Source organism: Scardinius erythrophthalmus, assembly GCF_964197995.2.
Source record: "Scardinius erythrophthalmus genome assembly, chromosome: 17".
Taxonomy (NCBI): domain Eukaryota; kingdom Metazoa; phylum Chordata; class Actinopteri; order Cypriniformes; family Leuciscidae; genus Scardinius; species Scardinius erythrophthalmus.
Window position 1 is genome coordinate 11,651,100 of NC_138237.1, and position 27,951 is coordinate 11,679,050.

At 36.4% G+C, this 27,951-nt stretch overlaps 3 protein-coding genes and 1 long non-coding RNA gene across 4 annotated transcripts; all 4 read left to right on the forward strand.

The window, feature by feature from the left end:
* Window positions 1-1,510: 1,510 nt before the first annotated feature.
* On the forward strand, window positions 1,511-3,418 carry LOC308706336. The gene is made up of 2 exons (XR_014032027.1): window positions 1,511-1,701; window positions 2,711-3,418. It is a non-coding gene; the product is annotated as an uncharacterized lncRNA (long non-coding RNA).
* Window positions 3,419-4,928: 1,510 nt separating this feature from the next.
* entpd2b (ectonucleoside triphosphate diphosphohydrolase 2b) lies at window positions 4,929-10,482 on the forward strand. Its single transcript, XM_081390683.1, has 9 exons — window positions 4,929-5,128; window positions 5,949-6,066; window positions 6,266-6,416; window positions 7,061-7,220; window positions 7,792-8,019; window positions 8,180-8,449; window positions 8,521-8,640; window positions 9,356-9,490; window positions 9,679-10,482. The coding sequence occupies exons 1-9, from the start codon at window positions 5,012-5,014 to the stop codon at window positions 9,886-9,888; spliced, it is 1,509 nt and encodes a 502-aa protein (XP_081246809.1). The 5' UTR covers window positions 4,929-5,011; the 3' UTR covers window positions 9,889-10,482.
* Window positions 10,483-10,916: 434 nt separating this feature from the next.
* On the forward strand, window positions 10,917-18,861 carry zmat1 (zinc finger matrin-type 1). Its single transcript, XM_081391194.1, has 7 exons — window positions 10,917-11,212; window positions 12,758-12,864; window positions 12,949-13,035; window positions 13,129-13,261; window positions 14,524-14,784; window positions 15,560-15,650; window positions 16,194-18,861. Exons 1-7 carry the CDS (start codon window positions 11,083-11,085, stop codon window positions 17,167-17,169), a joined length of 1,785 nt encoding a protein of 594 aa, XP_081247320.1. The 5' UTR covers window positions 10,917-11,082; the 3' UTR covers window positions 17,170-18,861.
* Window positions 18,163-27,942, forward strand: cd8b (cd8 beta). The gene is made up of 8 exons (XM_081391195.1): window positions 18,163-18,328; window positions 21,859-22,024; window positions 23,578-23,928; window positions 24,533-24,628; window positions 24,718-24,804; window positions 25,062-25,095; window positions 25,441-25,493; window positions 27,681-27,942. The coding sequence occupies exons 2-7, from the start codon at window positions 21,979-21,981 to the stop codon at window positions 25,457-25,459; spliced, it is 633 nt and encodes a 210-aa protein (XP_081247321.1). The 5' UTR covers window positions 18,163-18,328; window positions 21,859-21,978; the 3' UTR covers window positions 25,460-25,493; window positions 27,681-27,942.
* Window positions 27,943-27,951: the final 9 nt, after the last annotated feature.

The window sequence follows — 27,951 nt, forward strand, 5'->3', positions numbered from 1 at the left end:
CATCCCTCTGCATGTAATTTGCATGCAAAATTGTCCCTCAAGGATTAGGGACAACAGAAATATTTTGTATACCCCTCCACATATCACAGAAAAGAGATATAATTAACATTTTAGAATGAAGATTTGACTAATTGCACATGCAAACTCTCCTTCAAACTCAACTAGTACAAACAGTTCTTCCTCTTTAAAGTTCTTACGCAGTCGTTCTCAACTTCAGTCTGAAGGGTGCATCAAGGGGCCAAGTTTTTTCATCCAACTAGCACTTGGCATCTCATGCAAAACCATCTCTGTGTGTCATCCCTACAGACAACCCCAGAGATCTTTTACATGAGAAAACCCCAAGTGTGCCCATTTATTTTCAACGCTGGTGCTGCAGTTTCGTATACACCTATTGGTTAGATGGCAAAACTGGCCCGTTCCCAAGTTCTGGAGTTGAGAAACATCAACAAAAGCTGTACAAATAAGGACAGATTACTGTAAATGTTTACTTATATGACCTATGGAAACTCCCCTGTAAGAGAGATCACTTACCTAGCACTTTAATGTGGATCTGTCAGAAGCTATATGCATATGGAATTATGCAATTTGCCAAATGTTGATTGTAATATTCGTACTTGATATGAAAATGCACATTTGAGAATGTGAAATATGTTATGTGTAACTGTCAGCTGTTTGATTTGAACAAAACACTCATTTTCTAGTTTTCATATCAAGAGATTTAGACAGATTTGTTTCTAACTATGTCAAATTCTTCTGGAACATACCGCAGATATCCTCTGTTTACTATCTGCTGACTTCTACTACTTTAGGTTTTAGCCTTTTTAAACTGACAGGTGTATGCCCAGTATGTTTTTCTCATTCCTTGTGTCAATGAATGTGGTTTGTTCTCTAGAGGAACAATTATACCTGATTTCAGGGCATGTGAAATTTGAATTCAGCTCATGTTGCCTGGACTGCTAGATTGTCATATGAAAATGTTGAAAGGAAGTTTTTTTATGAGAAACTGTCACACTGTAAATGACACACAACAACAAGATAAATTACATCACACATACAACACACACTCCTGTGCATACTTAAATAAATGCTACATATATGTTTCAGTTAATTTAAGATATTTCTTCAAACGAACACATGTTTGCATTTTGACAAAAATATTTAGAAATAACATTTCTGTGCCAATAAATTTGTGCCATGTCAGTTCCAGACCACAACTAGCCTAATTGTCTTCTCAATTTTGTGAGCATAATGTGTGTAATATTATATTAACTTTAGAAATATCCATTAATGTTTTAAATATATCCAGGTATATATATATATACACACACACACACATACATGCATACATACATACATAGGCTACATATTTACATATAGGCTACATACATACATACATACACACACACACACACACACACACACACACACACATATATATAGTAGCCTATTTCTGTAAATAACGACATACTTCACTATGCATTTCCCAGAAAGTTTAATATTAGCTACTGTCAGTTCTGGAGAGGTGGAGATGCATAAATTAGTCAGACGTCTACGTTATGGGGGTAGTGGTCAAAAAGTGACTTGTTTATCTCGCAATATGAATTTGAAAGTATGATGAAAACGCCCGACAGTCTATTTAAGAGGCGGTATCTATAGCGAGGGGAAGACTGTTCCTCTGCCAAACACTGACGTCTATAACAGGTAAGTTTGCTTTAGTCTTTGCTGTGCACAACTAAATGATAGCTCGATTATTAAAACATGTTCAGTCTGTCGAAATGATTTTAAACTGTTTCACACCATCTAGAACACGACGATTTAATTATCATCAATAAAGTGCGCGAGCGTGGTGTCATCTTACCTGTTCTTACGGTGTCTCTTTATTCCACTGACTGAACGTCAGGAGAGATTCTCCAATTCTAAACAAGCCTTTTTCCTCTCCTAAACCGGTGTAGGCTAATTCTCTTGCGTAAACAATAAAAGTGAAAGTGGACAACATAATTGATGGGAAAACAGATAAAGAAATTCGGCTTTAACTGGTTAAGCGTAATTTACTTTTTTGTTTTGTTTTTGTTTTTTGCTTTCACTCAAGTAAAGTTTGCGCCAAATTATGCTGCCAGATTCTTCTGTCATAATACTGCCACCGCTGTCGTCACTGTCGTAAAATAAGTTAACTGAAAAACAAATTATACAAACAACTTAAAGATTCTTAAAGCGTGAACAAAATGCCGTGGTAAATTGTTATGGATTTATTTCTTAAGAAAATGCGAGTGGCGCTGGTTTGTGGAAAACTCACGTTGCTAGGGGGTTGCCATGGCATTGCTACATAGTTGCTAAAGGGGTTTGGTATGTTTTAGTGTGTTGCTGTGTAGTTGCTAGGGTGGGTTAGGGGGGCATTTTTTCTGTCCCCATGAGGAAAACGGCTTATAAATCATACCAAGCGATGTTTTTTTTATAATGTAAAAATGCAGGACGTTTTCTGTAATGGGTAGGTTTAGGGTTAGGGCTAAGAAAAATCATGGAAAGTCCCCATAAACATGGAAACCCAAACCGATTACGTCTATAGAATGTCCTCGTAATGATAGGTGTACCAACGTGTGTGTGTGTGTGTGTGTGTGTGTGTGTGTGTGTGTGTGTGTGTGTGTGTGTGTTTGTTGTTACTTGCACTATAGGCTGCTTAATTTAACCATATCACTGTATGTTTCTTTTTCAGTCACTGACTGGCAGGTGGTAGTGACAGTTGCTCTGTGGACAAGAGGCTTTTTCTTTCTGTGATGATGGGTGACAGAGAAGCATGCTTGTTTTCACCTGTTGCTCCCGTTGGGACCTGGATTAAACACTTTCTGTCCACGCCTAAACACTCACTGGAGGAAGCGTCCCACAATGACCACTGGTCATCGCACCCATTTTACACCAGAAAGAGACTTGTGGTGGCCCTTCTGGTCGTTTTGGCCTTGGTTGTCATGTTGCTTCTTCTACTGCTCAATTATTATTGCATTGTGGTTTGGCGCCTGTGTCAAGAGGAGGAGCCTGTTGCCCCAATATTTCAAAACACTACACCAGAGCTGGAAAAGCAGGACTGAGAAGTTACATGTTTTCTTGTTTTTGTTTTAGTATTTGGTGCATTTATGCATTATGTTGCTGTTTTGTTTGTTTGAGGAACTGAAGTAATAGTTTCCAGTGTGAGAATTGTGTGTGCATTAAGGAAATTATTCACACATTCAGGTTACTAAGTTCCTGAATTTTTAGTTTTGTATTTATTTAAATGGCATCCTAAGGTTTGTCATTACATGGTCTTGAAAATTATGCCTATGTGCCAAGTCACTGTATTTATCCATCTATTTAAAATTGTTAATCTTTATCAAGTGGCGCTTGAAATGTAGTTAAATACTGTACATAAAATGGTTCTTGTTTAAACTTTGTGCTGACTGCTTGTGGACCTTAAACTTGAATGTTTCATGAGAAATGTTTTCAATTCTCCTTACAAGCTAATGCAAACTCAAATCATAATACCATTCAGTACATGATTTGATTGTATTGTACTGTATATAAAAACTAAAGCAAAAACAAAACCTTTGCCATATTTTTGACATCTTGTTCAATTTAAGATTAGGTACCCCATACACAAAAGAAATATATTTGAAATATATTTTCAGAATATATTTTGGAATATATGCAAATATTTGAAATTGGCCCAATAAATATATTTCACACTTAACATAATATATTTTTGTTATATTTCAGAATATATTTCAATGTATTTTTTTCTGTATGGGTCCCCAAAAGTGTCAAAAATATATGTGGCATATATTCCAAATACATTGAAATATATTCTGAAATATAACAAAAATATATGATGTTAAATGTGAAATATATTTATTGGGCCAATTTCAAATATTTGCATATATTCCAAAATATATTCTGAAAATATATTTCATTTGTGTATGGGGTTGTTTGGGCAGACTTAATTTAGTCATTCTATTTTGTCATGAAATAACATTACTGCTCAAGCATGCTCAAGTGCAAAATATTTCACCAAAATGTAGATGATGTCACACATTTCTTCATCCTCCCTCTTCAACACCAAACAGGAAATTCTTACCACATGTAGAGTAGTGCATTGTGGATACAAAGTAGGCTTGTTAATGCAAAGTGCTTCTGCTCTTGGCAGGAACTGTCCTATTCAGAGCATGCTTTCTGTGTCCGCTTTTGAATAGAGGCAGTGAGCACTGAATGAAGAGAACCCTTGTAAATAAATCTGTTCTCCGTCACATTAGTCCTGCACAAGAATGACTCAGACTCAGGATTCTAGTCAGAAGCACCAGTGAACACACCATTAGAAGTCACAAACAGATGATACAAAAGATAATTTAGGAATGTTTGGAACACGCCCTCATTCCACAAAAGATAAAAAAAAAAAAAAAAGATTTTTAGATTTATTATTAGTGCATGTTCTGCTTCCACTCCAATCTACAACAATTTGTTCATTTAATTCAAGATACAACAATGCATAATAAATATTAATTGTAAATTAAGTATCAAGCCCATACACAAAATAAATATATTTGAAATATAGTTTCAGAATATATTTTGGAATATATGCAAATATTTGAAATTGGCCCAATAAATATATTTCACACCTAACATCATATATTTTTTTTATATTTCAGAATATATTTCAATGTATTTTTTTCTGTATGGGTCCCCAAAAGTGTCAAAATATATGTGGCATATATTCCAAATACATTGAAATATAACAAAAATATATGATGTTAAGTGTGAAATATATTTATTGGGCCAATTTCAAATATTTGCATATATTCCAAAATATATACTGAAAATATATTTCAAATATATTTATTTTGTGTATGGAAGATTGAAACTGTCACTGACTGTTTCTATTAGGGGGGCTGGTAGAGAAGTTTGTACTTTTGTGAAGGAGCAGGGGTGGGTGGAGGAGTTGCCCTCGCTCCTTCACCATCCGAATTGCACCAGGCAGACCCCAACTTTACTGATGGATAAACTGTTTGTTAAGTTTGTTGCCTCAGGAACGTTCCTTCTGTTTGGAATCGTGTCTATTCTACTCCTAACTGTACCTATACATGAACTGAGAGAGCAGCCGCAGTACATGGTTAGTATAATTACTTATAATTTCTTGACAATTAAAAAATGTAAAAACACTTTCTTTCTTTCTTCCTTCCACTAACTTGCATTTTTATGCAGGTTATCTTGATTAGAGGGAGGCATGATTTTGGCAAACGGTACAAAGAGGAATTGTGTTTTTGAAATATTATGTTTTGACCACACACTAATATGCTGTGCTAGTTGTGTAATGGGTAATTTATCTCTCAAAGTAGTTCTGAATAGTACTTTACCTGTATATGATTTCACATTCACCCTCAGATACTTAGTAATTCATATCCAATCTCTGGGTCATTGACATTAACATAAAATTTGAAAGACAGATCCTAAACCACAAGTACAAATCTGAAATTACATTATAACAAGATACTTAGTCAGTTTTGTGGCCATGAGGAGGTAGCCTTCACAAGGTAAACATTGAGAAAAGTCATTTTGTTTCTTGTGAACCCTGGAACAAATAAAGATGCAGACTCAGAACAGTTTGTTATATCAGATTCTTCTGGGAATTGCATCTCCAAGAGTGTGTCATCGGTCACCAGGTGCATGTAAACCCCTGGGAGCTGTGGGTAAATAATTGTGCGTGACAGGTCACAGAAACACATTTTGTACAAATGCTTATGTTATTGTACTGGAAAATATGCTGGCTTTCGCAGAATATAGTGATACAAGATACAATAATGTTCACTGCGAATAAATCACTGTCAGAACATCTGTTATGACAATACATTAATCACGTACTAAAAAGCAAACTGAACATGGATTTTTAAACTTTTTTTTGTTTGTCTCTCTCTCTCTCTCTCCCATTGCAGTATGGGATTGTGCTGGACGCTGGCTCCTCACATACTGCCTTGTACACCTACAGATGGCCAGCGGACAAGTTAAATGGCACAGGCGTGGTCGCCCAGCACAGCGAGTGTCAAGTCAAAGGTCAAAAGACTTACTGAAATTCTTCAAATGTACAGGCAGATAAATGGGGAAGATATTTGACATCCAGATAAACATCTAAAGCAAAAAACATCTTGAAACTGTGAATAGAAATAGAAACATCACTCTGTGAACAGTAATACTAGTTAAATAGTAAGTAAGTAAATAAATACTGTATGTGTTTTGTGTTCCTTTGGCGCAGGAGGAGGAATCTCTGCTTATGCTGGTCAGCAGGGCGCAGCGGGCCGCAGCCTTGAAGCATGCTTGAAGCAGGCCATGCAGGACGTTCCCCCAGATAGACATCACCGCACCCCTGTGTATCTGGGAGCCACTGCTGGTATGAGACTTCTGAGGTGAGTGTGTTTTTCTTCTTATGTTACTACATGAAGTTTTGAATGTTTTTATGCATACATAAAAAGAAAGATTATAAAAAAAAACGTTCTGGTTGTCAAAAAGTTATTTTTTTATAGATAACAGTACGGCTAACATAGGCCTATTCATACTAAAAGCCAAAAAAAAAAACTGTTCATAGAGACTTTAAATAGGGCACTATTTGAGGGAACAGCCATTTGGGTGTCCAAAACCATTGTGGACGTTATTGAGTACACTTATTCAATCTCACATTCAATCCCACTACTGGAACTGTGTTCTAGAAATAAATTTGATATTGATATGATGGTATGGGGTGATTTCGGACACAACCAATATCTGATTAACGTGAATATTATTAGCCTACTAGTCTTCTCGACTAGATGTCATCCTTTTTTCTTTCTTTTTTTTTACCTTGTAGGATGTTACAACAGGGTCCCCATAGTTTAATTGTGACTGTGGTGGCAAACAATTTTCTATTACTGAATAAGAGACAAACATGTATCAATTGTCTTTAAAGATTATTAAATAAATGTATTTGTGTTCTGCCAGAATGACATTTGCTGTTGGCTTTTTTTTTTTTATCCTCCAGATTCATTACATTTTCACTGTATTTTACTTTCTCCAGAATTACCAATCCCGACAAAGCATTTAAGGTTCTTCAAGAAGTCAAACAGAAAATCAAATCTTTTCCATTTAGCTTTCGAGGAGCAGTCATTTTGAGTGGTCAAGAAGAGGGGGTTTACGGTTGGATCACTGTGAACTACCTCCTTGAAAACTTCATAAAGGTACTTTCATTCTGTTAGAGTATGATCTTTTCTCGTCGCTGAAAGTCAATAATTATACTTAAGCTTTGTCACTTCTTTTCAAAACAGAATTCTAAATATTAAAGGAGAACTCAATTTTTACATTTTTGTAAATTTGGAGTGCTGTCAGTACAGAGAACAACGACAGAAATCGGTGTTGCCTACACCGTGTTTGCACCCTGTTGACTTCAATGGGGCAAGTTTTAAACCGAGTGATTCCTTCAGAGTGAACACGGTGGCTGGGCACTTGTAATGACACATCAAGGATGTTAAGAGGCTAAACGCAGGTTTAAAACTTGCCCCATTGAAGTCAACAGGGTGCAAATTTTAAAAAATAGGATAACACGGTGTAGGCAACACCGATTTTTGTCGTTGTTCTCTGTACTGACAGCACTCCAAATTTACCAAAAAATGAGCAGCTGAGCTCAATGTTAAAATTGACCGGAGTTCTCCTTTAAGCCAGTGTTTTGATTTATGGTTACCAGTTTCTCAACTGCTTGGGCCATCTAGTGGCCGTTTTCTGTATTTGTTTGCTCATTTCCACACTATGTAGTATGGCTATGTGGGCCGGTGGCTTAACCCTGGCAGAAAAACAGTCGGAGCGCTGGATTTAGGTGGGGCGTCCACACAGATCACCTTTGAGACCCCAGAGAAAGTTGAAAACGAGAGAAACCACATGACCTTGCGTCTCTACGGGCAAGAGTATTCCCTCTACACACATAGTTACCTGTGCTATGGTAAAGAAGAGGCTCTGCGCATGATCCTGGCCTACCTGGTTACAGTATGATGCATCACAAATCAAATGATACTGCAATATATATGTTGTGTAGACACTTTTTTTATTTATTGGTCATAAACAAACTTCTTTTTGTCCTGATTCTTTTTGTCCTGTGAGTAAATAACATCACAGTTAACACTCATCTAGTATGTCTTAATTTCAGTCGCAGGGTAATACTACCAGTGTGTATCATCCCTGCTACCCATCTGACTTCACTGATGTCTTCAAGATGGAGGAAGTGTTTGACTCGCCTTGTGCAGCGTCAAGGAGACCCAAAACTTACGACCCTCATTCGTGGATCAGAGTGCAAGGCACTGGGGACTACCAAAGCTGCCTTGGCAACACCTCTGAAATATTTTCCTTCCACTCTTGCCCCTTTTCTCAGTGTTCCTTTAATGGAGTTTTCCAGCCCAACATCAGTGGGGGCTTCATGGTGAGGGGCCCAGAAATGGTCATAATATGAGTTTAATAGAATAGCATCTTATGCATTTCTCTTTCTTTCAGGCCTTCTCCGCCTATTTCTTCACTCACAGTTATCTCCAGCAAAGTACAGGGATAAAGATCAGCACCTCTGCTCAGCTAGAGGAGGCTACACAGGCTGTGTGTAATATGACCATAGAAGAGGTATAATATGTGTGAGTGTGTGTGCATATGTGTGAGAATAGCACCATTTGCCAATAAATCAAATAAATCTCATGATATGTCCATGTCACCTCAAATTGAAAATGACAATTAAGCACATTTTCACCCAAATCGAATTGCATCTAGGATATAGTTGGTTAGTTAGATGGTTAGTTGTTTTATATTTTGATTTACAATTTTTTACAAGAAAATACTAATTCAAAATGTTATCAGCATAAATTAAAACCAGTAAAACAAATACTACTATGATGTATGAAACATGATGTACCTTTCCATTTAAATAATATATCATTAGTTTTTCAAGCATTGTACAGTAGAAATTAGAATGAGGTTACTGTAATTTGCATTACAGTAACGAGAATATATATATATATATATACATATATATATATATATATATATATATATATATATACATATATATATATATATATATATATACATATATATATATATATATACATATATATATATATATATACATATATATATATATATATATATATATATATATATATATATATATATATATATATATATATATATATTAGAAAGAGATTTCAGGGTGAAATATTAAATGGGTATTTTTTAAGGTGAGGTACTGCTCATAAAAATGTGTGTCTGCTTGTGATAAATACACAGCCGCAAATCAGAAATCCTAAATCTAATTCATATCAATATCTCCTGTTCATTATAGATGACCAAGAAAGCCCCTGACTTGAAAAAATACCTGAAGGATTATTGTGCACTTGCAGTGTATATACAAGTGCTAATGCTTAGGGGTTATAGCTTTGATGAACATTCGTTCCAAAATGTTGCTTTCCAGAAAAAGGTGAGTTTATCAACATGGTGATACAGTATACTTGTACATGACAGAACCAGTTTAACTTCTGAATTGGGCAAGACGAACCATTTTTCCAGTTTGTTGCTGATTAAGATGCAAAATTTGACAACTATGTGAATGTGCAGTATGCAAACCCCCCCCCAAACAAAACTTTCAATCTCTACTATATGTTTCAGGCAGGTGAGGCCTCTGTGGGCTGGGCTCTGGGTTATATACTCAGTGTGAGCAGTCTTCTTCCAGAGGAACCTGTGGGGATTAGGAAGGGCTTGTGTCCTGCGGCATGGATCAGTTTGTTGATTCTCCTAACCGTCCTCCTCACTGCCACCGTCTGTTACATGGCTCTCCTAGTGATCCGGAAGAAAAGGAGGAATGGAGGTGTCTCATAGCACACTCTTATGCCATACAGATATTTTCTGTGTTTTGTTTCTTTGCTTGGACAGACTCGTCTTCAAATACGCTCCACAAAACGTATTTTTACATGAGTAATGCATTCCTATAAACGGTCAGTGACAATATTGCTCTAATTTAACAGAAAGGGATTTTTTGTTTTGCCTCTGACAAATGGTTACTGAAAGATATGATTTATGTGCTGCATCAAACATATGAAAGTAATTTGAAATTCAATTCATGAGACAAGGAATTAATAATACTAAATGGTATAATATGACAGTCCTTCACTATCATTTGATTCAATCACTGTATTATACCTTCACAGTTTTATAAGTAACATTGTCACTATTTTAACAGATTTCAGTTGATTTCCTAGTCTTTTTTTTCTTGTGTTATACACTAATCAACTTTATTCAAGGAATTATATATATTTTCTATGAGAACTGTCTCCAGTGTCTTCAGTGATCCAGAACTGTAGTTATTCGTCTCTGTTTTTGCCCAGTTCATATTTGTCTTCAGTTAATGTAGAAATGCATGGCATTTCACCTGTTTCTCAGACTGAAGGAATAAATCATAATGTTAATAATTCACCAACCTGAATTCATTTCAGATGCAGGTTTCTGTTATGCCAAATAAGTTGTTTTGTTTGAAACTATATTTTACTCTTTACTATATTTGAACTGTTTACCAGATACTAAGTTAGGCTACAGTTTAACCGGTTAGCCAACACAGAAAAAGAAGTTCAGCAAAATGACGTTGATTCTGACACTGTTAAAATGAGATCCCATTTTACGGTCTTATTATTTTACAGTAGTAGTAATAATATCTGAATGCTTTTTATTTTGGCAGAAACTATGCTTAGGCTATAGGCCTACCATTGACTATATAACTGCATACTTCATATAAGATGTAGTGCATCATGATAAATTTGGTTTATTTAATGATACAAAGGTTCTATTTAATGATAGGTAGGCTATTTAATCTTGAATAACATAAAAACACCAGATGGTGGCAGTAAGCATCTGCTCAATTCAATGGCTGGCACGTAAAGAAACGCGATCATGATCATCATACTGCGCATGCGCTCTGCGCACATCACTTCCCTTCATATCCTAGACATTACCATGTAGAGCTCTCTGGCATTTTAGCTAAATTTGCTTCAGTTTTGATTTATTTCCAGGTTTAAAGAAATGTCCGAGCTTGAAGCTAGTGTATCGTGTTCTCCGCAGTGTGCGGAAACTGACTATATCAAAAATACAGACGATATCAATCCAGAAACAGTACAAAACACTAACACCAATATTTTTCAGGTTGAAGAAGGTGAGTCTATCAGTTGAAACCCTTCAAAAACTTAAAAAATGCAGTCATATGGAGTTTATTTGCATCGAATGTTTGTGTTTGAGTTGTTTGAGATGGATTCATGGGTGGTAATAAAGCTTAGCGAGCCAACAAGCTAGGCTAGGCTAAATATTAACACCCATGATTATTCACCTTAAACAACCACCACAAAAATCCCTTTTTTAACAACAATATTTTGTGTTTAAGTAGTGCATCGGCTGGAAATACACGATACGACACAAAACGTGGGTTTAATGAAACAAAACATCGTGTAGATCGGTTAATTCGACGATTAAACCACAATCTAGCCAGATAGCTAATGTATTTTTAGCCTAAACTAATCCATATTTTTGAAAATAACAGCTGGTTTGTGCAAATCTAAAACGTTTTAGTGCGTTTTCAGCTGTTTTCTTATTATTTATATTTCTAACTAATTTGTCATTTTATTTAAATTAAAAAATAGTTTTTGTATCAAAAATGCGTCTTTTCTTTGAGACAGCAGTACAAACAAATGAACATTAATAAATCCAAATCTAGTTTTTTTAATTAAATTTTATTACTTGTAACATTTTGTGACTAAATTGTTTGAACTGAGAGTTCAACGACAAATTCAGGGAACAAACTGCCCTGTCGAGTGAATTGAAATCACCATTTTATGCAAATAATGGACGTAGAATTCATGTAAGTTTGACATGAACATCACTCTTTCATTTAGAGATATGTACATTGCAGCAGTGCATTCATTAAAATATTGGCAAAAGAAACCACAGCATGCACTAATTGTCTATAGTGATGCACAATATAATTTATTATAATTTTTAAAATCAGTGACATTTTAAGAATTTAGTTTTTACATTATAATGTGATGCCTAGATTCAGTTTTAACATTTAAAACTATTGGCCTTTAACTTTGTTTTTAATAATTTAAAAAAATTATATCTGTCATTTATCAGTCATTAATCAGTCAAGCATAGCATGAAAATATCTATGGGAGCATCCTTAATTCTATTATTTATTTATTTAGTTTTGCACCACAAAAACCGTATATATTATTAGTAGTATGTTTTGCTTGCACACACTGGGCCTCATACATGAAATATGAGCAGAACGAATTCCGCTGTAAATCGTCCGTAATACCATTCTTGTATGAATTGTTGTATTTAGATCAGTCCAACAGTTTATGTGAGCATTAATTCATGAACAGAATTCATTCTATGCTCGTCATTTGTTAAATCAATTTTGATAAATACTGATAACCAGATATAATTATATTTCTAAGAGACACAGTACAGTACTCTCCATTTCTTGTTGACTAGTATTACTGAATGCCTCGCTTGTGAATCTAAAATCTGTTTCTAATCATAAATGTCATGCCCCATGAAAATCTGATTTGTAAAAATGTGCTAATGAGATCCCGTCTATACAAATCACATCACTCATGCTACCTTGCACAAAAATGTTCAAGTTATTTCAATCCTTAAAGCCACTCTGTTTAAATGTGTACATTATTGTCTGATTTTCCTGCAGGATCTCAAAGTGACAGTGATCTTCTCAAAGGCCTGTTGACTGATAACTTCTGTCATGTGTGTGAAGCAACCCTGATTCACGAGTCCCAGAGAGTTTCTCATTATGAGGTTTGTGAAATCAAGTTTTTCTGTTTCAAGTTTATCTCAAAAGGGCTGCAGTCATATTTCTAACACTGCTTTCTATGCTACCAGGGAAAAAAGCATGCACAAAGAGTCAGGATGTACTTGAACAACAAAGCTAAAGTGAACATGACGAGCCAAGACTGTGGAGGCCTATTGGTATGTAACAGATCATACAGAATATGCATGTATTGCTTTTAAGTGTGTGTTAGCGTGCTTTAATTCTTCATATTTTGTTCTTTTTTGTTACAGAGAGGTCTGTCTGCTGAGAAGTTCTGCGAGCTGTGCAGCATGGTGTTCAGCTCCCCCACCGTGGCCAAGTCACATTATGAGGGCAAAGTTCATGCCAAGAACATGAGAAAAAACAATCCTCCACCTCCTGGAGGTGAGTAAAATTCAGACTGCAGGGCTCCAGACTAACTTTTTTTATTAGGAGCGCTGTAGCCCCTGACTTAAAATTTTAGGAGCGCAAGCAGAAAATTTAGGGGCACACCTTCACATTTTCCCCCTAAATAACTATTACAGACAAATGCTTTGATAATAAATAGATTAAGCGTACAGAAATTATGGTGCAGTTTTATTTTAAGATCACAGGGCTCCAGACTAACATCTGAGGGCCGCGGCTCTAAGTTCTACAGAAAGTATTTGGTAGCACTGTGGGATGATAAAGCACTGAGCTAAATTTGAGGTGTATAGATAAAGTTAAATTTAATTATTATCCTTCATAATGTCTTAATATTATTTCAAAAGCAAAATGAGTGACAAAATAGATATTAGGGAGTGAAAATAGCCAATAAGCACCCTCAGCAGCTGTTTACAATGGTAATTTAGTCTTCTTTTTAAAAAAAATAAGTGTGAGTTTTCCTACTTCTTGAAACTTTCAGTTTTATAAATAGAGACAATCTTTAAAGGATGAACAAAAATGTTTTGGTCGACACATAAAAAAAAAATATTTTAATAGGATATAGTTTTGAAGTGCTGTAAAAAGATAGGCTACTTTCATAACCACAGTATACCATAGTTATAGTTATGTCTGGTTCAGAATACGCAATTTTTTTGTCTGTTACTATAGTCAATGTATCAGATTACACGATTTCGAGTCTCGACTCCTAAAAATCTTGTCATGTCCTGGACAAGAAACATTGTCAGACTACACATTGCTTTACGACCAGTCATCTCGAGCCGTCTCACACACATATTCACTCGCACATGTACACACGCACGCACACACTCTCACTCTCTCTCGCTCGCTCGCTCGCTCACTCACTCACTCACTCGCGCGCGGGCGCACACACACACACACACACACACACACACTCATTCACTCGCGCGCGCGCACACACACACACACACACACACTCATTCACTCGGAACCCTTCATGGAGGACCGTTAAAAAATTAATTGTCGTGATATCGTAAACAAAGCATCGCAGACGCGACGTCGGTTGTCGCCCACTATGAACGAGATGAAATTTACTGGTCGCACATGTGCGACTGGATGTAAAATTTAGTCGCACACTCTCAAATTTTGGTCGCAAAATGCGACCATTTGGTCGCAGTCTGGAGCCCTGGACTGGGATCTGTTGAGTTTGGCTCTTCACCATTGTGGGCAAAACCTCTCATAAACACCTTTCAATTGATTCTCAGTGCCCGTCCTGGAATCCACATCTCCAGTTGCCCTCCCATCAGTGAATGCTGTACAAAACCCGATCAGTCAGGAGCAGAGCGATACTTCTGGTTCGGCCGATCAAGAGGTTGACCTCGATGACCCCAACAAGTACTGTGCGCTGTGCAGCGCTTCCTTCAACAACCCTCTGGTTGCTCAGCAGCACTATAGCGGCCGGAAGCATCAGAGGAACCAGGCCCGAATTGAGATGCTGGACCAGATGGGGGAACAGTCAGAACATGGTATACATTAATATACATCTGCATCTACCAAATTAGTTTATTAATATTAAAATTAATTAATCTTTTGATTTAATAATATTTATAATAATGTTTTTTAATTAATTAATTTTAATTTATTAAAACTATTTCAATTAAATGCATTTTTAATCCGTCTATTTTGTCCACTTTCGACCATTTCTGTCCTGATTTCTTTAAGGGGAGGGTCTATGGGCGAGTACATTTATTTTCATATATTTCGAAGTTCGAACTAATGGACAAAATAAGCTCACAAAATGTACATATGAACATGCAGAAAGACGATGGAAAACATACGGCGAGAAGCAGCTTTCGTTTCGAGTGCATGTTAGAAATCAGGAATGGTGAGAGAACATTGTGCTTGGTACGTTTTTCGTCTTCAAACCAAACTTGGGTCTCAAGCAGACAGTTTAAATCCTGTCTCGCTAGCACGCTTCCCATAATGTTTACACATTAAGTCAGTCGGCGGAGAGAAGCCGGTCTTTTGTGTCTGTTCAAATCCGTTTTCAACTAACTCTGGAAGTTGTCGAAAGTGGACAAGCTCAGAACGTTTTACACCTGTATTTTGTGTTGTACACTTAACACTTGTGATCTGATCGACCAAAACAGGTCATATTGTATGTAATCCATTAATGTAAACAGAAATGTTGTAGTCAGTTCACTTATTATTGAAGATTCATGGTTTGAGGATTTGCTTTATTTCCTTGTGTTATTAAATCCTCTTTCTCATACTATTTTGTTTTCCTCTCACACACTACAGTGAGTTCCCTGACTTGCCCGATTTGCTGTCTGGCGCTCAGCTCAATAGAGATGTACCAGGCACACATGCAGGGAAACAAACACTTCACCAAGTGAGTGACGTCACTTTCATTAGTTATTTCATTTGATGCCATATTTTGTTGTAGCCACTAGGGTTTGGATCTTGGTTTAGAAGACTGAACTTTAGCTTTCATTTGCGAAAGGCCTATATATCGGCTAGGCCAATTAGTCAGCCAGTATTTGACATTTTTACATAATCGATGATATAACCATGGATTCTTCATGAATGAACTTCCAAGTGAACATTGTCTGCTTTCAAAGAATTAAATTAATCTTATTTACTTTCTAAATATGCCTTCATCGATAAAATGCTGCCATAGATTTTTTTTTTTTTTTGAATGTTCTATTTAAATATGTAGGATTAGTAAAATAAAATGTTGCAAATTAACAAATTTCCTGTTGACTTTTTAAAAAAAAAATAGAAAAGTAAAATGCATTTTACTTATTTGCGTACGCTATTGGAAAACCTGTATTGGTTGATTAATAGTTTACATGCAACTATTTTAATCCTAATCTGCTTGTTATCAGCCATCTGAATCAGTGGAACTGACTTTGTAATTCATCTTGGTCCTTAGAGAGAAGAAAGTTATGGATCTATGCAAATCTCAGAAGAAAGTGTATGACTCCTTCCAGGATGAGCTGGCTGACTACATCCAGGTGCAGAAGGCCCGGGGACTGGAGCCCAAAGCAGGGCCTGGCACTTTGGGACAAGCAAGCAATGTTCTGGATGAGAGTACAACGGAAGGTCCACTAAAAGGAGAAGAAATGCCTCATCCTGGCCAGCTGATGCCATGTTTTCCGCCTCCTGGTTTTCCTCGACCTCACTGGCCCCCACAATTCCAGTCTCAGGTCCCTCAGTTTGGCTTTGGGGTGAGAGGCCCTGTCCCACACTATCGGCCTGGATATATGCCACAATCCCGTCCTCCATTCATACCCGGTCAACTATATAAAAAAGGGAGGAGCCCTGAGTCATTTAGCTCCTCCTCTTTCTCAGGATCCTCCTCCTATAACAGCAGCAGTAGTGACAGCAGCAGCAGTGATGACAGCAGAGAGAGGAGGAGACGGAAGAGGAGGATGAGAAAGCGAGGGAAGAGCAGAAGAGATCAAGAGGATGGGTCTGATACGGAAAGGAGAGGGAGGGAAGGAGAAGCGGAACGGGGTGAAAGGAAAAAGAGGCTGAAGGGAGACAGGAGAGGAAGTGTAGAAAGAGAAGAGGATAGGAATAAGAAATGGAAGGAGAGAAGAAAAAGAGACGGAAGCTCTAGCGAAGACGAGGAAAGCAGAAGTAAAAGAAGACCAAGCAAGAAAAGTAGGAGGCACGGGGATGGACAGCATGCAAAGAGACAAAAGGAAGAGAACCTCTTGGAGAAACAAGAGGTTGTGGTGCAAAATGAGGAAGCACAGGGAAGAGTGGAGGAAAGGACAGAAACGAAAGATGGCAAACAAAAACACAAAAAAGAGAAGAAAAAAGGAAAAGAGAAGATGAATCAAGAAGACAACAGGACAGAGGAGGAAAGGCTCTGGGATGAAACTATTCTTGGTGTTTTTTAAAGACTGTCCGATGATGGTTTGACAGTATTGTTGTAATAAAACTGCACGGGACCTCAGAAGAGCGCTAAAATCTACTGGACCCATCTCACAATTTATGCTCTCCGAAGAACTCTTAAGGCCTTTCTTTCATACAGAAAATCATCTGCTCTCAATTCCTTTTTAAGGAATCAAAAATGAAAATTTTGTCATTTTCTCACCTTCATTTCATTTCAAACCCATATGACTTTCTGTTTTTCTATGGAACACAAAAGTAGATGTTTTGAAGAATGTTCATGCTGCATTTTCCAATGCAATGAATGTGAATGGAAGCTGTCAATCTCTAAAAATATCAAAAATATGTAGTCAATACAACTTAATGCACTATATGTTTGTGATGTATAGATCAAAATTTATGTTGATATTCACTGAAAATATTGTCGTCTCCAATTCCACATATTCAAACTGCTATTCATCTTGCTGTGACACTTAAGGACCTTACAAGGTTTGTCAAATGCAATGTTATAACATGACACCAAAAGACTTCATATTGCACAAGTTGTTTGAACTACCTGGTACATAAAAGGTGCTTTTTTTGTCATTTGTAGAGCTTGACAGCATCCATCCACTTTCACAGCGTGGAAAAGAGCAGTGTAAACATTATCCTAAACCTCTCCTTTTGTGTTCCACAGAATAAAGGAAGTCATACAAGTTTGGAATGACATGAGGGTGAGAAATGATCGTTCTAGGATGAACTATTCCTTGAAATGCTCAGGACTACAAACTATATAGGATGTCTCTAGAGCTGCACTCTTCTGTTGGAGAAATCAGTAGAAATGTTATACTTTGTGCTGTGATGCAAAAACACACTACATGAGCCATCCACTCGTGTATCCTTCAACTTGCTTCATGCTTTGATCAAATAAACCCCTCCCGCTGTTTATGTCAGCATAGATTTAGTATTTATTGTTGATTTTTTTTCTAAAGATCTCATACATGAAGATATCCTTATGCACATGACTTAATTGAAGCATTTCCACTTTTAGCATCAAGGGGGAGCTGATTGCCAGCATGTACACTGGATCTGGAACTGCTAGAAACGCCTTTCAAACCCTGACTCTGTGTTCAAGAAAGACGTCAATAATGAACGGCGAGAATTATATGAAGAGTTATCTGAATAGAGGTCAGATTTGCACATCATAAACATTTCCCTGTATCAGGAGAGCTCAAACTGCAATCCTTTTTGTTTTATTTGTGTGTGTGTGTGAAACAGTAAGGTAACATCAGCCTCATTCGATGCAGCAGCATACAGGATTATATTTGTTTGCAGGTCTAACAGGTGCAGGAGTTAAATGAGGACACGATTGCTACTCTGTTGACCTCTTTCTTGCATAGAGCTGCATTTCCCTTTTTGAGAGTTCAAACTATTATCACAATCAAGAAATCATGCGTATCTGATTTCCAATGGTTTCATTTAACAATTCTCAGCTCAATTCTTCGTTTTAGAGAACTTTCTGACTACTCATGGAACATATTTATTGTGGGGAAAACGATTGTAAATGAGTTTCAAATGAGTTCATCACACTCGCATGTGAAATGGGATGATTCAGTCAAAAATGACAATTCTGTAATTTACTAACCCTCATGTCGTTCCAAATGCGTATGCAAATTGGGATTTGGGCTGGTAAGATCCAAAATTACAATAAAACGCATCATGAAATTATAAAAGACTTGTGTGCTATATTCCGTGTCTTTTGAAACTATACACATTTTTTAAGAGTCATGAACAGACTAAAATTCATTATTCTGTCTGCACCTATTCAAAGATTCAACGTGAGATTTGACATCAATGAAAGTAACCAATCATCAATGATGCCTGCATGACACTTTCTGCTTCCAATTTTGATAGAGTTTGAATATGCATAAGCACAAAGACTCATCATGTGACACTGAAGACTGGAGTAATGATGCTGAAAATTAAGCTTCACCAACATAGGAATAAATTACACTTTAAAACACTATACACTTTGTGAATATATTTCACAACATTAATGTTTTACTGTATTTTTTTCTTTATCAAATATATGCACCCTTGGTGAGCAGAAGAGACTTCTTTCAAAAACATACAAAGAATCTTAACCACACTTTAGACTTGTAGTGTACATGGAACGACATGATTGTGAGTAGCCTATATGATGACAGAATTTTCATTTTTGTGTGAACTATCGAACTATCACTTTAATTTGCATCTAGGATGAATTCTAATGTTTGTAATTCTAATGATCATGTTTTGATCTTCAAATGCACTTTAATGCATATTAAATTGTGGATCTAACACCTGTTCCTTCTCACGCAGTTTTTGTACTTCAGAACTTTATGAACTTTTTTCCTAAGCCTTTGTAACCACAGAGTTGAAAGCCCTCCGTCGACAGTCGCACTGAAGCGTTCTCTCGAGCCCCCTGAGATCTCCTGTTTTCAAAGAATCGTGCGGTTCGACTCCCTGTGTCTTAGTCGTAGCCTCGACCTCCGAGGCATGTGCGTCTCCCACATCCTCCCCTCTTCACGACCCCTCCACGGGCCCATGAGCCCCTTCAGCCCTCCTCAAGAGACGAGGGCCAATGAGCGAGATCTCAAAACTCCCACACAAGCCCCCCCTGAGCTTCAGGCTCCAGAGGCCCACACACTCAAAGACTTCATTAGCGCAGTTTATCTAGAACGCGGAGTGGAAAACCAGCATGTTGGCTTGTTCAATGAATTGATAAATGTTGTTCTTCTGAACAAAACCAACGTGTCGTTAAAGTTTAACGTTCTTCAAATCTTTCTAAAGTGCAGTTTTGTTCTTCAGGTTTTTTAGTGTTACTGACGTGAGTGTAAATTTGGTACGGAATAATAAACAAATTTTCATTTATTTATGAAGTATTATGAACTAAATGCGTATGTCCAACCTAGAGGCCTTGGAATAAACTGTGATCTGCTCGATCGATATGTGATTGCAGTGTAAAAGTAGTTTTACTCTGTGTGGAAAAAAAGATGCGTTCCAGCATGCAGATTTAATTTGAGCAAGTTTATCAGGGTTTATCTGTTTTGTTAGTTTGACCTAACTATTTATTCAGCCAATATGACATGAGATTGAGTACATTCAATTTAATATTTTCATTACTATATCAGTATTAAAATTTTTATCCATTTAACTCATAAAATAATCCAAAAATAATTTAGTTCATCAATACTTTTATCTGTTTTCTTGATTTTCTTCAGTAAATAAATTCAAAGTCGTTAAAAAAGTTTTGGTTATATAAGAAGATATCTCCAAGCCATAACATGATTAACAAAAGTTTATCATAAACAGTTTGCGTGAAGCTATGAAAATGTTTCTTATTTATTTTTTTCTTTTAATTATTTTCTGGAAATGTATATGTACTCAAGCTGTGATTTGTTAAAAAAAACAATTAAATTTGATTACATATATATATATATATATATATATATATATATATATATATATAATGATTATATAATAATAATTTAATATAAAAATATTTAGAAAGTGTAGAAATTCAGTATAACATGAGGAAAATAATTGTTTAAACAATTAATTAAATGACACTTTTAACAATTAACTTGACTATACATGTAGTTATACAGTTTACAGGCTATATAAGGAATATGTCAAACATTTTGGACACATTTCAGTCATCTTTCCCGACAAATTTGTTTCCTTATTCCATCTTAGTCCAGGATATATCATAGTGTCGCACACTTTTACTAGGCTTCTTACGACGCTCAAAATCTATCACCATACTGTCAGAAATGGGAAATGCATGTAGCCTATACTCTATCAACACTTTGAGGTAAAGCTTTGCCATGCTGCAATATTGTTGGTTATATGCTTCCATCTGTACTTTTTCAGTTTTAATGTGAGCATTGATTAATTCATTAAGAGATTTTATTGGTTGTTTGTTCATTAATCCAGCATTAGCAGTATGTTGAGTTGGATCTGTGATTCATTTCACACGAGTTTTTATATTTTTTTATATTATATGTTTGTGTTGATTTGATGCGGTTCCAGCTGTGGTGCTCTGCGGACAGATGCAGGTGTTTCTCAGGTCACACACCTGCGTTTGGCTTAAAGATCATTTTAGAGAAGGCTTGCCTGCGCAATCTGTTTCAGAGAAGAGAAGAACTAATTATTTTAGCATTCACTGGAACTATTTAAGTAATAGGGTTTTATTACATTTTTGTAAATATGTGAGTTTGGAGAAGTTGGAGATCATTTCAGTTATGATTTCATGTATACTCTTGCATGTTGTTTAGATTTTAACTATACGTCAGTTTAAATCCTCAAACTTCTTTAACAACGTGTCTGTTAAAAGTTACTTGATGCACGAGAGTGAACGATCTAGAACCTCTGAAATCATCTACGTTTTGTCAGGACACTTCAAAATGTGTTGAATGACATACAATCACATAAATTTTTTCGCAACAGTGCGTTAGAAAAATCAATCTAAGCGCTGACACATTGCACGCTGAAAGATAACTGTACTTTAGAGTACAGAGTTTTTAGTAAAACGTTTAATGCTTTTGCCTTTAACAGTTAATAGCTGCAATTTACTTGTTAACGAAACTTGAAATATGTGTTTTTCTGAAAAGTCTCCTGAGTTTTCCTTGATGTTTTCTGTGTATGTGTGTTTCCTCTGACTCATTCTCTGATAGGCTTTCAGTAATTGGTTCATTGGCCCCACACACTGCAGGCCCTCCTTTCAGTGTGACACATGAAGAACAGAAAGGAAAACACAGACACACAGTTGACAGCTCACACACGAACGCCCAAAGATGACCCTCTCTTGCATGTGCTGTTATGTGTTCGTGTGGATGGCAGGTAAGAACTTTTCTTTGTATTATATTTAAGAGCCGTCAAATTCTATAATGGGACCGGACCTAAAACTTACGTGCTACAGTAATATGAGCTTAGCGTAAAGAAGTATGCACAAGTCGAAGATATTTTATTTGAATACTGATTTAGAATTGTTGTGACAGTCTGCAAAAGATGGTATTCATAAAGAATATTTTATAATATATTTGTGATGACCTCAGTGGTTCGCTTTAGGACGAAAGGTGTTTTGCATCCTAAGGCAATTTACAAATATCTTGCGTTTGAAAATATTTAGATTTGATACAAATGTTTGTATGTTTAACTCTTGATTTTGGTTGTCCACTTTAGACATTCATTCTACTAAATATAAGTAACTTTGCAACTACATGTCAACTAACTCTCATTAGAGTATAAGTAGACTGTTAGGTTAGGGTTAGTAGAATAAGTTGACTAATGTAGTACTAATGTAGTTAGTAAAATGTCTGTTGGAGGATCATCATAATAAAGTGTTAGCAGATATTAAGCAGACAATCTACTAATACTAGTGACGTAGTTGAAAAGTTAATTATAGTTAGTAGAATGTCTCAAGTGGACTATCGAAAAAAGTGTTATCAGATAATAATCAAGTTATCAAGCCAGATAATCCACTCAGCCTATTTTGCTTTTTGTACTAAACTCAATATATTGCGTGAATGGATTTTTGTTCCATTCTCTGACATTAATTATGATGTTTCTTTCTGCTCATACTGTATGAATGCCCACATATGTGCCATTTTCCCTCAGGCACTGATAAGAGAGGAAAACTGTTTTGCAAGAGAATATAGACAACATAATCGCCTATACACCCAAGAGATCTGTCTATTCAGGTTTCCACTCTTACATAACAAGGAAATTAACTGTGTTTCTAGTTCTCTAGTCTGTCGTAAAAATGTCTTTTCAGCCTTTTATTTTATTTTTCAGTTTCTAATTCTATATTTAACCTTTGTGTTCTTATACTTTCGACACAGAAAAGTGTTACATAAAAAGATCTGACTTTACACTACATCATTGACTATCATTGTCCTTTGAATAGGTACCATCTAACATTTCATGAAGCTGAACTCAAAAATCAAAATGTGCATAACGAACAAACCAGGACTTAAGAGCTACAGTAATATCAGCTTAGCATTAGGAAGTCTGCAGAAGTCAAGAAAACTGTTGTTATATATTCTGTTATCTATTTTATTTTGAATACTGAATTTGAATTTTTGTATTGTTCTGTAAAAATGGTATTCCTAAAGAATCTTTTAAAATAACACACACACACACACACATATATATATATATATCATGATCATTTTTATCAAGCTCGTATATTTAAGTTCAGTTATTTCACTTAAATGGCAATTAATAGGTAATTTTCATTGTCATTTAAGTGAAATTACTGAATTTAAATATACGAGCTTGATAAAAATGATCATTCTAGAAGAAAATTTCAGATGGCACTTTTAAACCTTAAATTCAAAATGTCCATAACGGACAAAGCAGGACTCATGATTTCTCCTTTGTTTCTCCTTAAGCGGTCGTTCTGCCCTCCTTCCAAGCTACTTCGAATGTTTTCTACACCAAAATCAATGACACGCAAAGTCTGAACTGTGAATGTCCAGATCATACCTGCCAGGAGGTGTATTGGTACCGGTACCTTGAGAGTACGAACACTCTTCAGTTTCTGATGTATGTCAACAGCGCCGGCAGAGAAAAACATGAAGAGAACATCGCAGCCTCTAAGTTCAAGGGTACAGTGTCCACTGTAAAGAACGTGGTCTACTCCCTGCGCATCATGGAGCTACAAGAAGACGACGCCGGCTTCTATTCCTGCATGTTTAAAACTAAGCATTTTGTTCCTGTTGGATATTACATTATGCCTGGAGGTATGGGCAGTGCTCTCCTTCTCTGTTTTGGTCCCCTACCCTGTTTTTTTCTTGTTAAAACTTGGGTTTCCCTCTTTAATGGTGTTGTCGATAGTTCCAGAATGGCAATTTTAGGCTGAAAAAAGTCAAGAAGACCAAAGCAATGACACTTAGATACAGAGTCATCTAAGTAAAATCACACCAGCATTGAGGTTTCCATCCCTGAAGTGAGGACATCTTCACCTGGCGTGAAGGTGGAGATGTTTCCAAATCTTCAGTCTTTATCCTCTTTCATGGTGCTCTAAGAACATCAAAAGATCATGTAGCTTAAAATAAATTACTGATGTGACTCATGTGAGGCGTGGTAGGAGAGATTCAAACAGCGAGATATTTGGCCTGAGAATCCCAGAGTTCCGTTCAAGCAGACTTGACTTGTCTGGGATCTTCTGGTCTGGGAAGTTCATGACCTGACATGTTGACTTAGTTGTCTCTTCATATTCAGAATTATAACCCTCACCCATTTCATTGGGCATTAAAAGGTCAGATTTTTTCCTTTTGAATCAGTGTCCACAATGGAGGCAAAAACTGTTTATGTCTTGATTATTCTTTTTTCTTTGTTCTCCAGTGGATCCTCCAACAGTTCAGCCGCCAACAGCCAAGACCCAGAAACCTGTAAAGGTTAACAGAAACTGTTTTTGCAACAAAAAAAACTCACCTAAAGGTGCGGACAAAGGCATGCTGTTAGATGCTGCTGATTTCTTGCTGTTTTATACTGTTTGGTTTGATTGGTTTCTTTGTATTGTGTTGCAGGCTGTGAACATTTGGTGCTTTGGCCGGGAATTGGTGCTCTTTTGCTTTTGGCCATTACACTTGCAGGCACACTTTTCTACTTCAGTCGTGAGTACACACACACACATAGTACTATTTCCATATCCTTTTCCATATGACAAATCTCTCCCCATGTAGATGTCCATTGTGAAAGTTTCTTAAGTACTTAATGTACTTCACAGTGCTTATAGTTCAGTAACAGTTTAAACTGTTAAACAAATAACAAGTTATTTTATAAAAATGTGTAAAGAATTTAATTCAGGTTGGGATTTTATATAACATTTGTGTGAATGTCTCTCTTTTTTTTATTTACATTGAGACAACAGGTCTACCTAAGAAATGCAGACATCGATTCACCAAGTAAGTTGAGGAGAGATTTGTTTTTTTTTGTTTTTGTTTTTTTAAATCAAACCATTTATTTAATTAATGTTATTTCTAGGATTAAAACATCCCTTAAATGATCTTTTTGTCTTTCAAGCGGGGAAAATAAGCAACTAAACAGGAATGTTATAGTTGTGGGTTAATGTTGATTTGCGACACTCGTCGCCTCGCATCAGAGTCCTTACATGTGTGTTTGCATTGCCTGTGTCTTGACAGCCTTATAGGCTCATTGAAATTTTGATAATTTGTTTAACTATATCTGCCAATATCATGAGCTTTTTAAGCTTTTTTAAAATAACGTTTATTATGCTATTTTCTCCATAGGACAAATCCGTTGCGATGAAGTGGAGAACAGACTCTTCATCTCCAAACAAAAAGTATCTACAATTTGATAAAACACATTACATACCTACACTTTATAATAAGGTTTTATTAGTTAATATTACCTAACAAAGACAAACACTTCTAAAGCATTTATTACTCTGAGTTAGTGCTGGGCGGTTTGACCAAAAATCAACATCACGGTTTTTTTCTAAATTATACCGGTTTCACGGTTTTTACCGGTTTTTTTTTTTGTGTTTTTTTTTTTCTCAAGCATGATGGGTGTTTACCACATTTTCTACTGAGTGAGAGAGGAAATAGTGCAGTAGATTTACTTATAATGCCCTATTTTATTGTCATGAGTGAATATTATAGAAAAAATCCACACTAATATTAATAATACAGGTTTGCAAGGCTGTTTACAAAGAGGTGCCAGCAGGACGCGCTTTAGGAGCGGCAGAAACAGTGGTTTCCCCGGTAACGGCTGTAAACAAAGCAGCAACGCTCATAAACACTGCTTTATCAGGAAAGATAAAGAAAGATTCAATCGTAATAACAAAGAAACTTTTCTAAAGACCGTCAGTTCACTTCAGATACGTTAATACAGTATAAAAACACGCGCGCCGCAAGAAAAAAGACTCTCACCCCCACACGTCTCGTGCCCACTCTAGTCAATGCTTGTGTTTCAGATCGAAGCTTCCCAGAAGCGGCTCTCCGCGCCGCTTCGCTAAATATAGGCGCCTGGTCTATTTTGACGCACCACGTGGAGGACGGAATAAAACCTTGTCGCAGCTGTAATGCGCCGCAGACGTGTGTTGTAAATGAGGAGTGAGACTGTGTCGCGCAGCGCCGCGTTCCGATTAAAGCGACATACACCGGTTTTGCGGTATATTAAAAATTCATATCGTAACAAAAATAAACACCGGTATTCGGTATGAACCGGTAAACCGCCCAGCACTACTCTGAGTTCATGTTAATTTCAACATTCACTAATACATTATGAAAAATCTAAAGTTGTCTGTTAATATTATTTAATTGACCTGGGGTGCGTTTCCCGTAGAACTATATAGCTCGCTGCTTAACTACCATAGTACGATGTATCGTTGGAGAAATCAACTAGCTAGTCACGACCATAGACTGTAAAAAATAGGTCACGACTGTTTCCCGAAACCGTATGTCGCAAAGTATCGTTCAACCACGTTGGTTTATGACGTCTCGCACGTGGTGGACTAATAACTTATTTTAATTCATCTGTTTGAGATCGAATTAACGCTAGATTTTGTCATATAAGTTACAGACATGGCATCTGAAGACCATTTCTAATTTTTCTCAGTTATTTTGCTTTATTACCAGACTCAATATTTGTCTCGTTCTTACATAGTAGAGCACGTTCGCACATGCGCAGTCTTCAAAAACGGTGCTTTAAATCTCTTGACAAACTAAAAGACGTACATTACATTTGTATGTATTCTAAATAAATAACACGGGTTGTACTGAATGTCAGCTTGCTTATTTTGCTAAAGATAAGGATTTATTCAGTCTAAATCTCATGTAAACTAGAAACTATGCTTCTAACCACAGCTCGAGAGCTGTCGTTCCAACCACACAAGTTTGCGATGCTGTTTGCGAACGTTCGTTGGAACGATGGTTTCGGGAAACACCAAATCGTTGAACTATGCTGATAACGACGGAACTTGCGACCATAGTTGGCTAACGATGCTTTCGGGAAACGCACCCCAGAGCTAACATGAACTGCTAATGTTAACAAATATTAATAAATACTGTAACAAAATGTATTGCTCATTTTTAGTGCATATTAGTTATTGCATTAACCAATGTTAACTAATAAGACCTTATTGTAAAGTAACCTGTCTATAAAACAATGTATGTGTGTGTGTGTGTGTGTGTGTGTGTGTGTGTGTGTGTGTGTGTGTGTGAATAAAAATAATTGCTTAAAGGGATAGTTCACCCAAAAATGACAATTCTGTCATCATTTACTCACTCTCAAGTTGTTCCAAACCTGTATAAATGTATTTGTTCTGCTGAACAAAAACAAAGATATTTTGAAGAATGTTTGTAACCAAACAGTTGATGGGCCCTGTTGATTTCCACAGTATGGGGGAAAAAAAGGGCCCTTCAACTTGAGAGTGAGTAAATGATGACAGAATTTTCATTTTTGGGTGAACTATTCCTTTAAATTCACTCACAGTTCAGTGTCTCATTGGACATTATTCAACCAACAGCCCACTTCATGAATTAGATTCATTGTCTGGCTTGACTGAATTAAACCAGAGCTGAACGTACCACCAGGATCACCACAAAACTGAACTCACCCTAAACCCGGACTAAACCCACGCTTTTATCAAGCTTTGAGTTTTGTTCTTGACAACACAGCATGTTTCATTTGCGATTGAATGTACAGTTTTCTGATTTCTTCATGCTTTAAATGTTATGCTCATTAAATAGTTTGTATTAATTGTTAAATTAAACTCATGTTTTCTCTCAAATGGGGGT

Excerpts from the sequence above, each read along its gene's own strand:
- entpd2b (XM_081390683.1), top strand. The coding sequence starts at position 5,012 with ATGGATAAACTGTTTGTTAAGTTTGTTGCCTCAGGAACGTTCCTTCTG. Across the intron at positions 7,221-7,791 it reads TCCTTGAAAACTTCATAAAG|TATGGCTATGTGGGCCGGTG; the intron begins GTACTTTCATTC and ends CACACTATGTAG. Across the intron at positions 8,641-9,355 it reads GTAATATGACCATAGAAGAG|ATGACCAAGAAAGCCCCTGA; the intron begins GTATAATATGTG and ends TGTTCATTATAG.
- zmat1 (XM_081391194.1), top strand. The coding sequence starts at position 11,083 with ATGTCCGAGCTTGAAGCTAGTGTATCGTGTTCTCCGCAGTGTGCGGAA. Across the intron at positions 11,213-12,757 it reads TATTTTTCAGGTTGAAGAAG|GATCTCAAAGTGACAGTGAT; the intron begins GTGAGTCTATCA and ends ATTTTCCTGCAG. Across the intron at positions 15,651-16,193 it reads GGAAACAAACACTTCACCAA|AGAGAAGAAAGTTATGGATC; the intron begins GTGAGTGACGTC and ends CTTGGTCCTTAG.
- cd8b (XM_081391195.1), top strand. The coding sequence starts at position 21,979 with ATGACCCTCTCTTGCATGTGCTGTTATGTGTTCGTGTGGATGGCAG. Across the intron at positions 23,929-24,532 it reads ATATTACATTATGCCTGGAG|TGGATCCTCCAACAGTTCAG; the intron begins GTATGGGCAGTG and ends TTTGTTCTCCAG. Across the intron at positions 24,805-25,061 it reads CACACTTTTCTACTTCAGTC|GTCTACCTAAGAAATGCAGA; the intron begins GTGAGTACACAC and ends TTGAGACAACAG.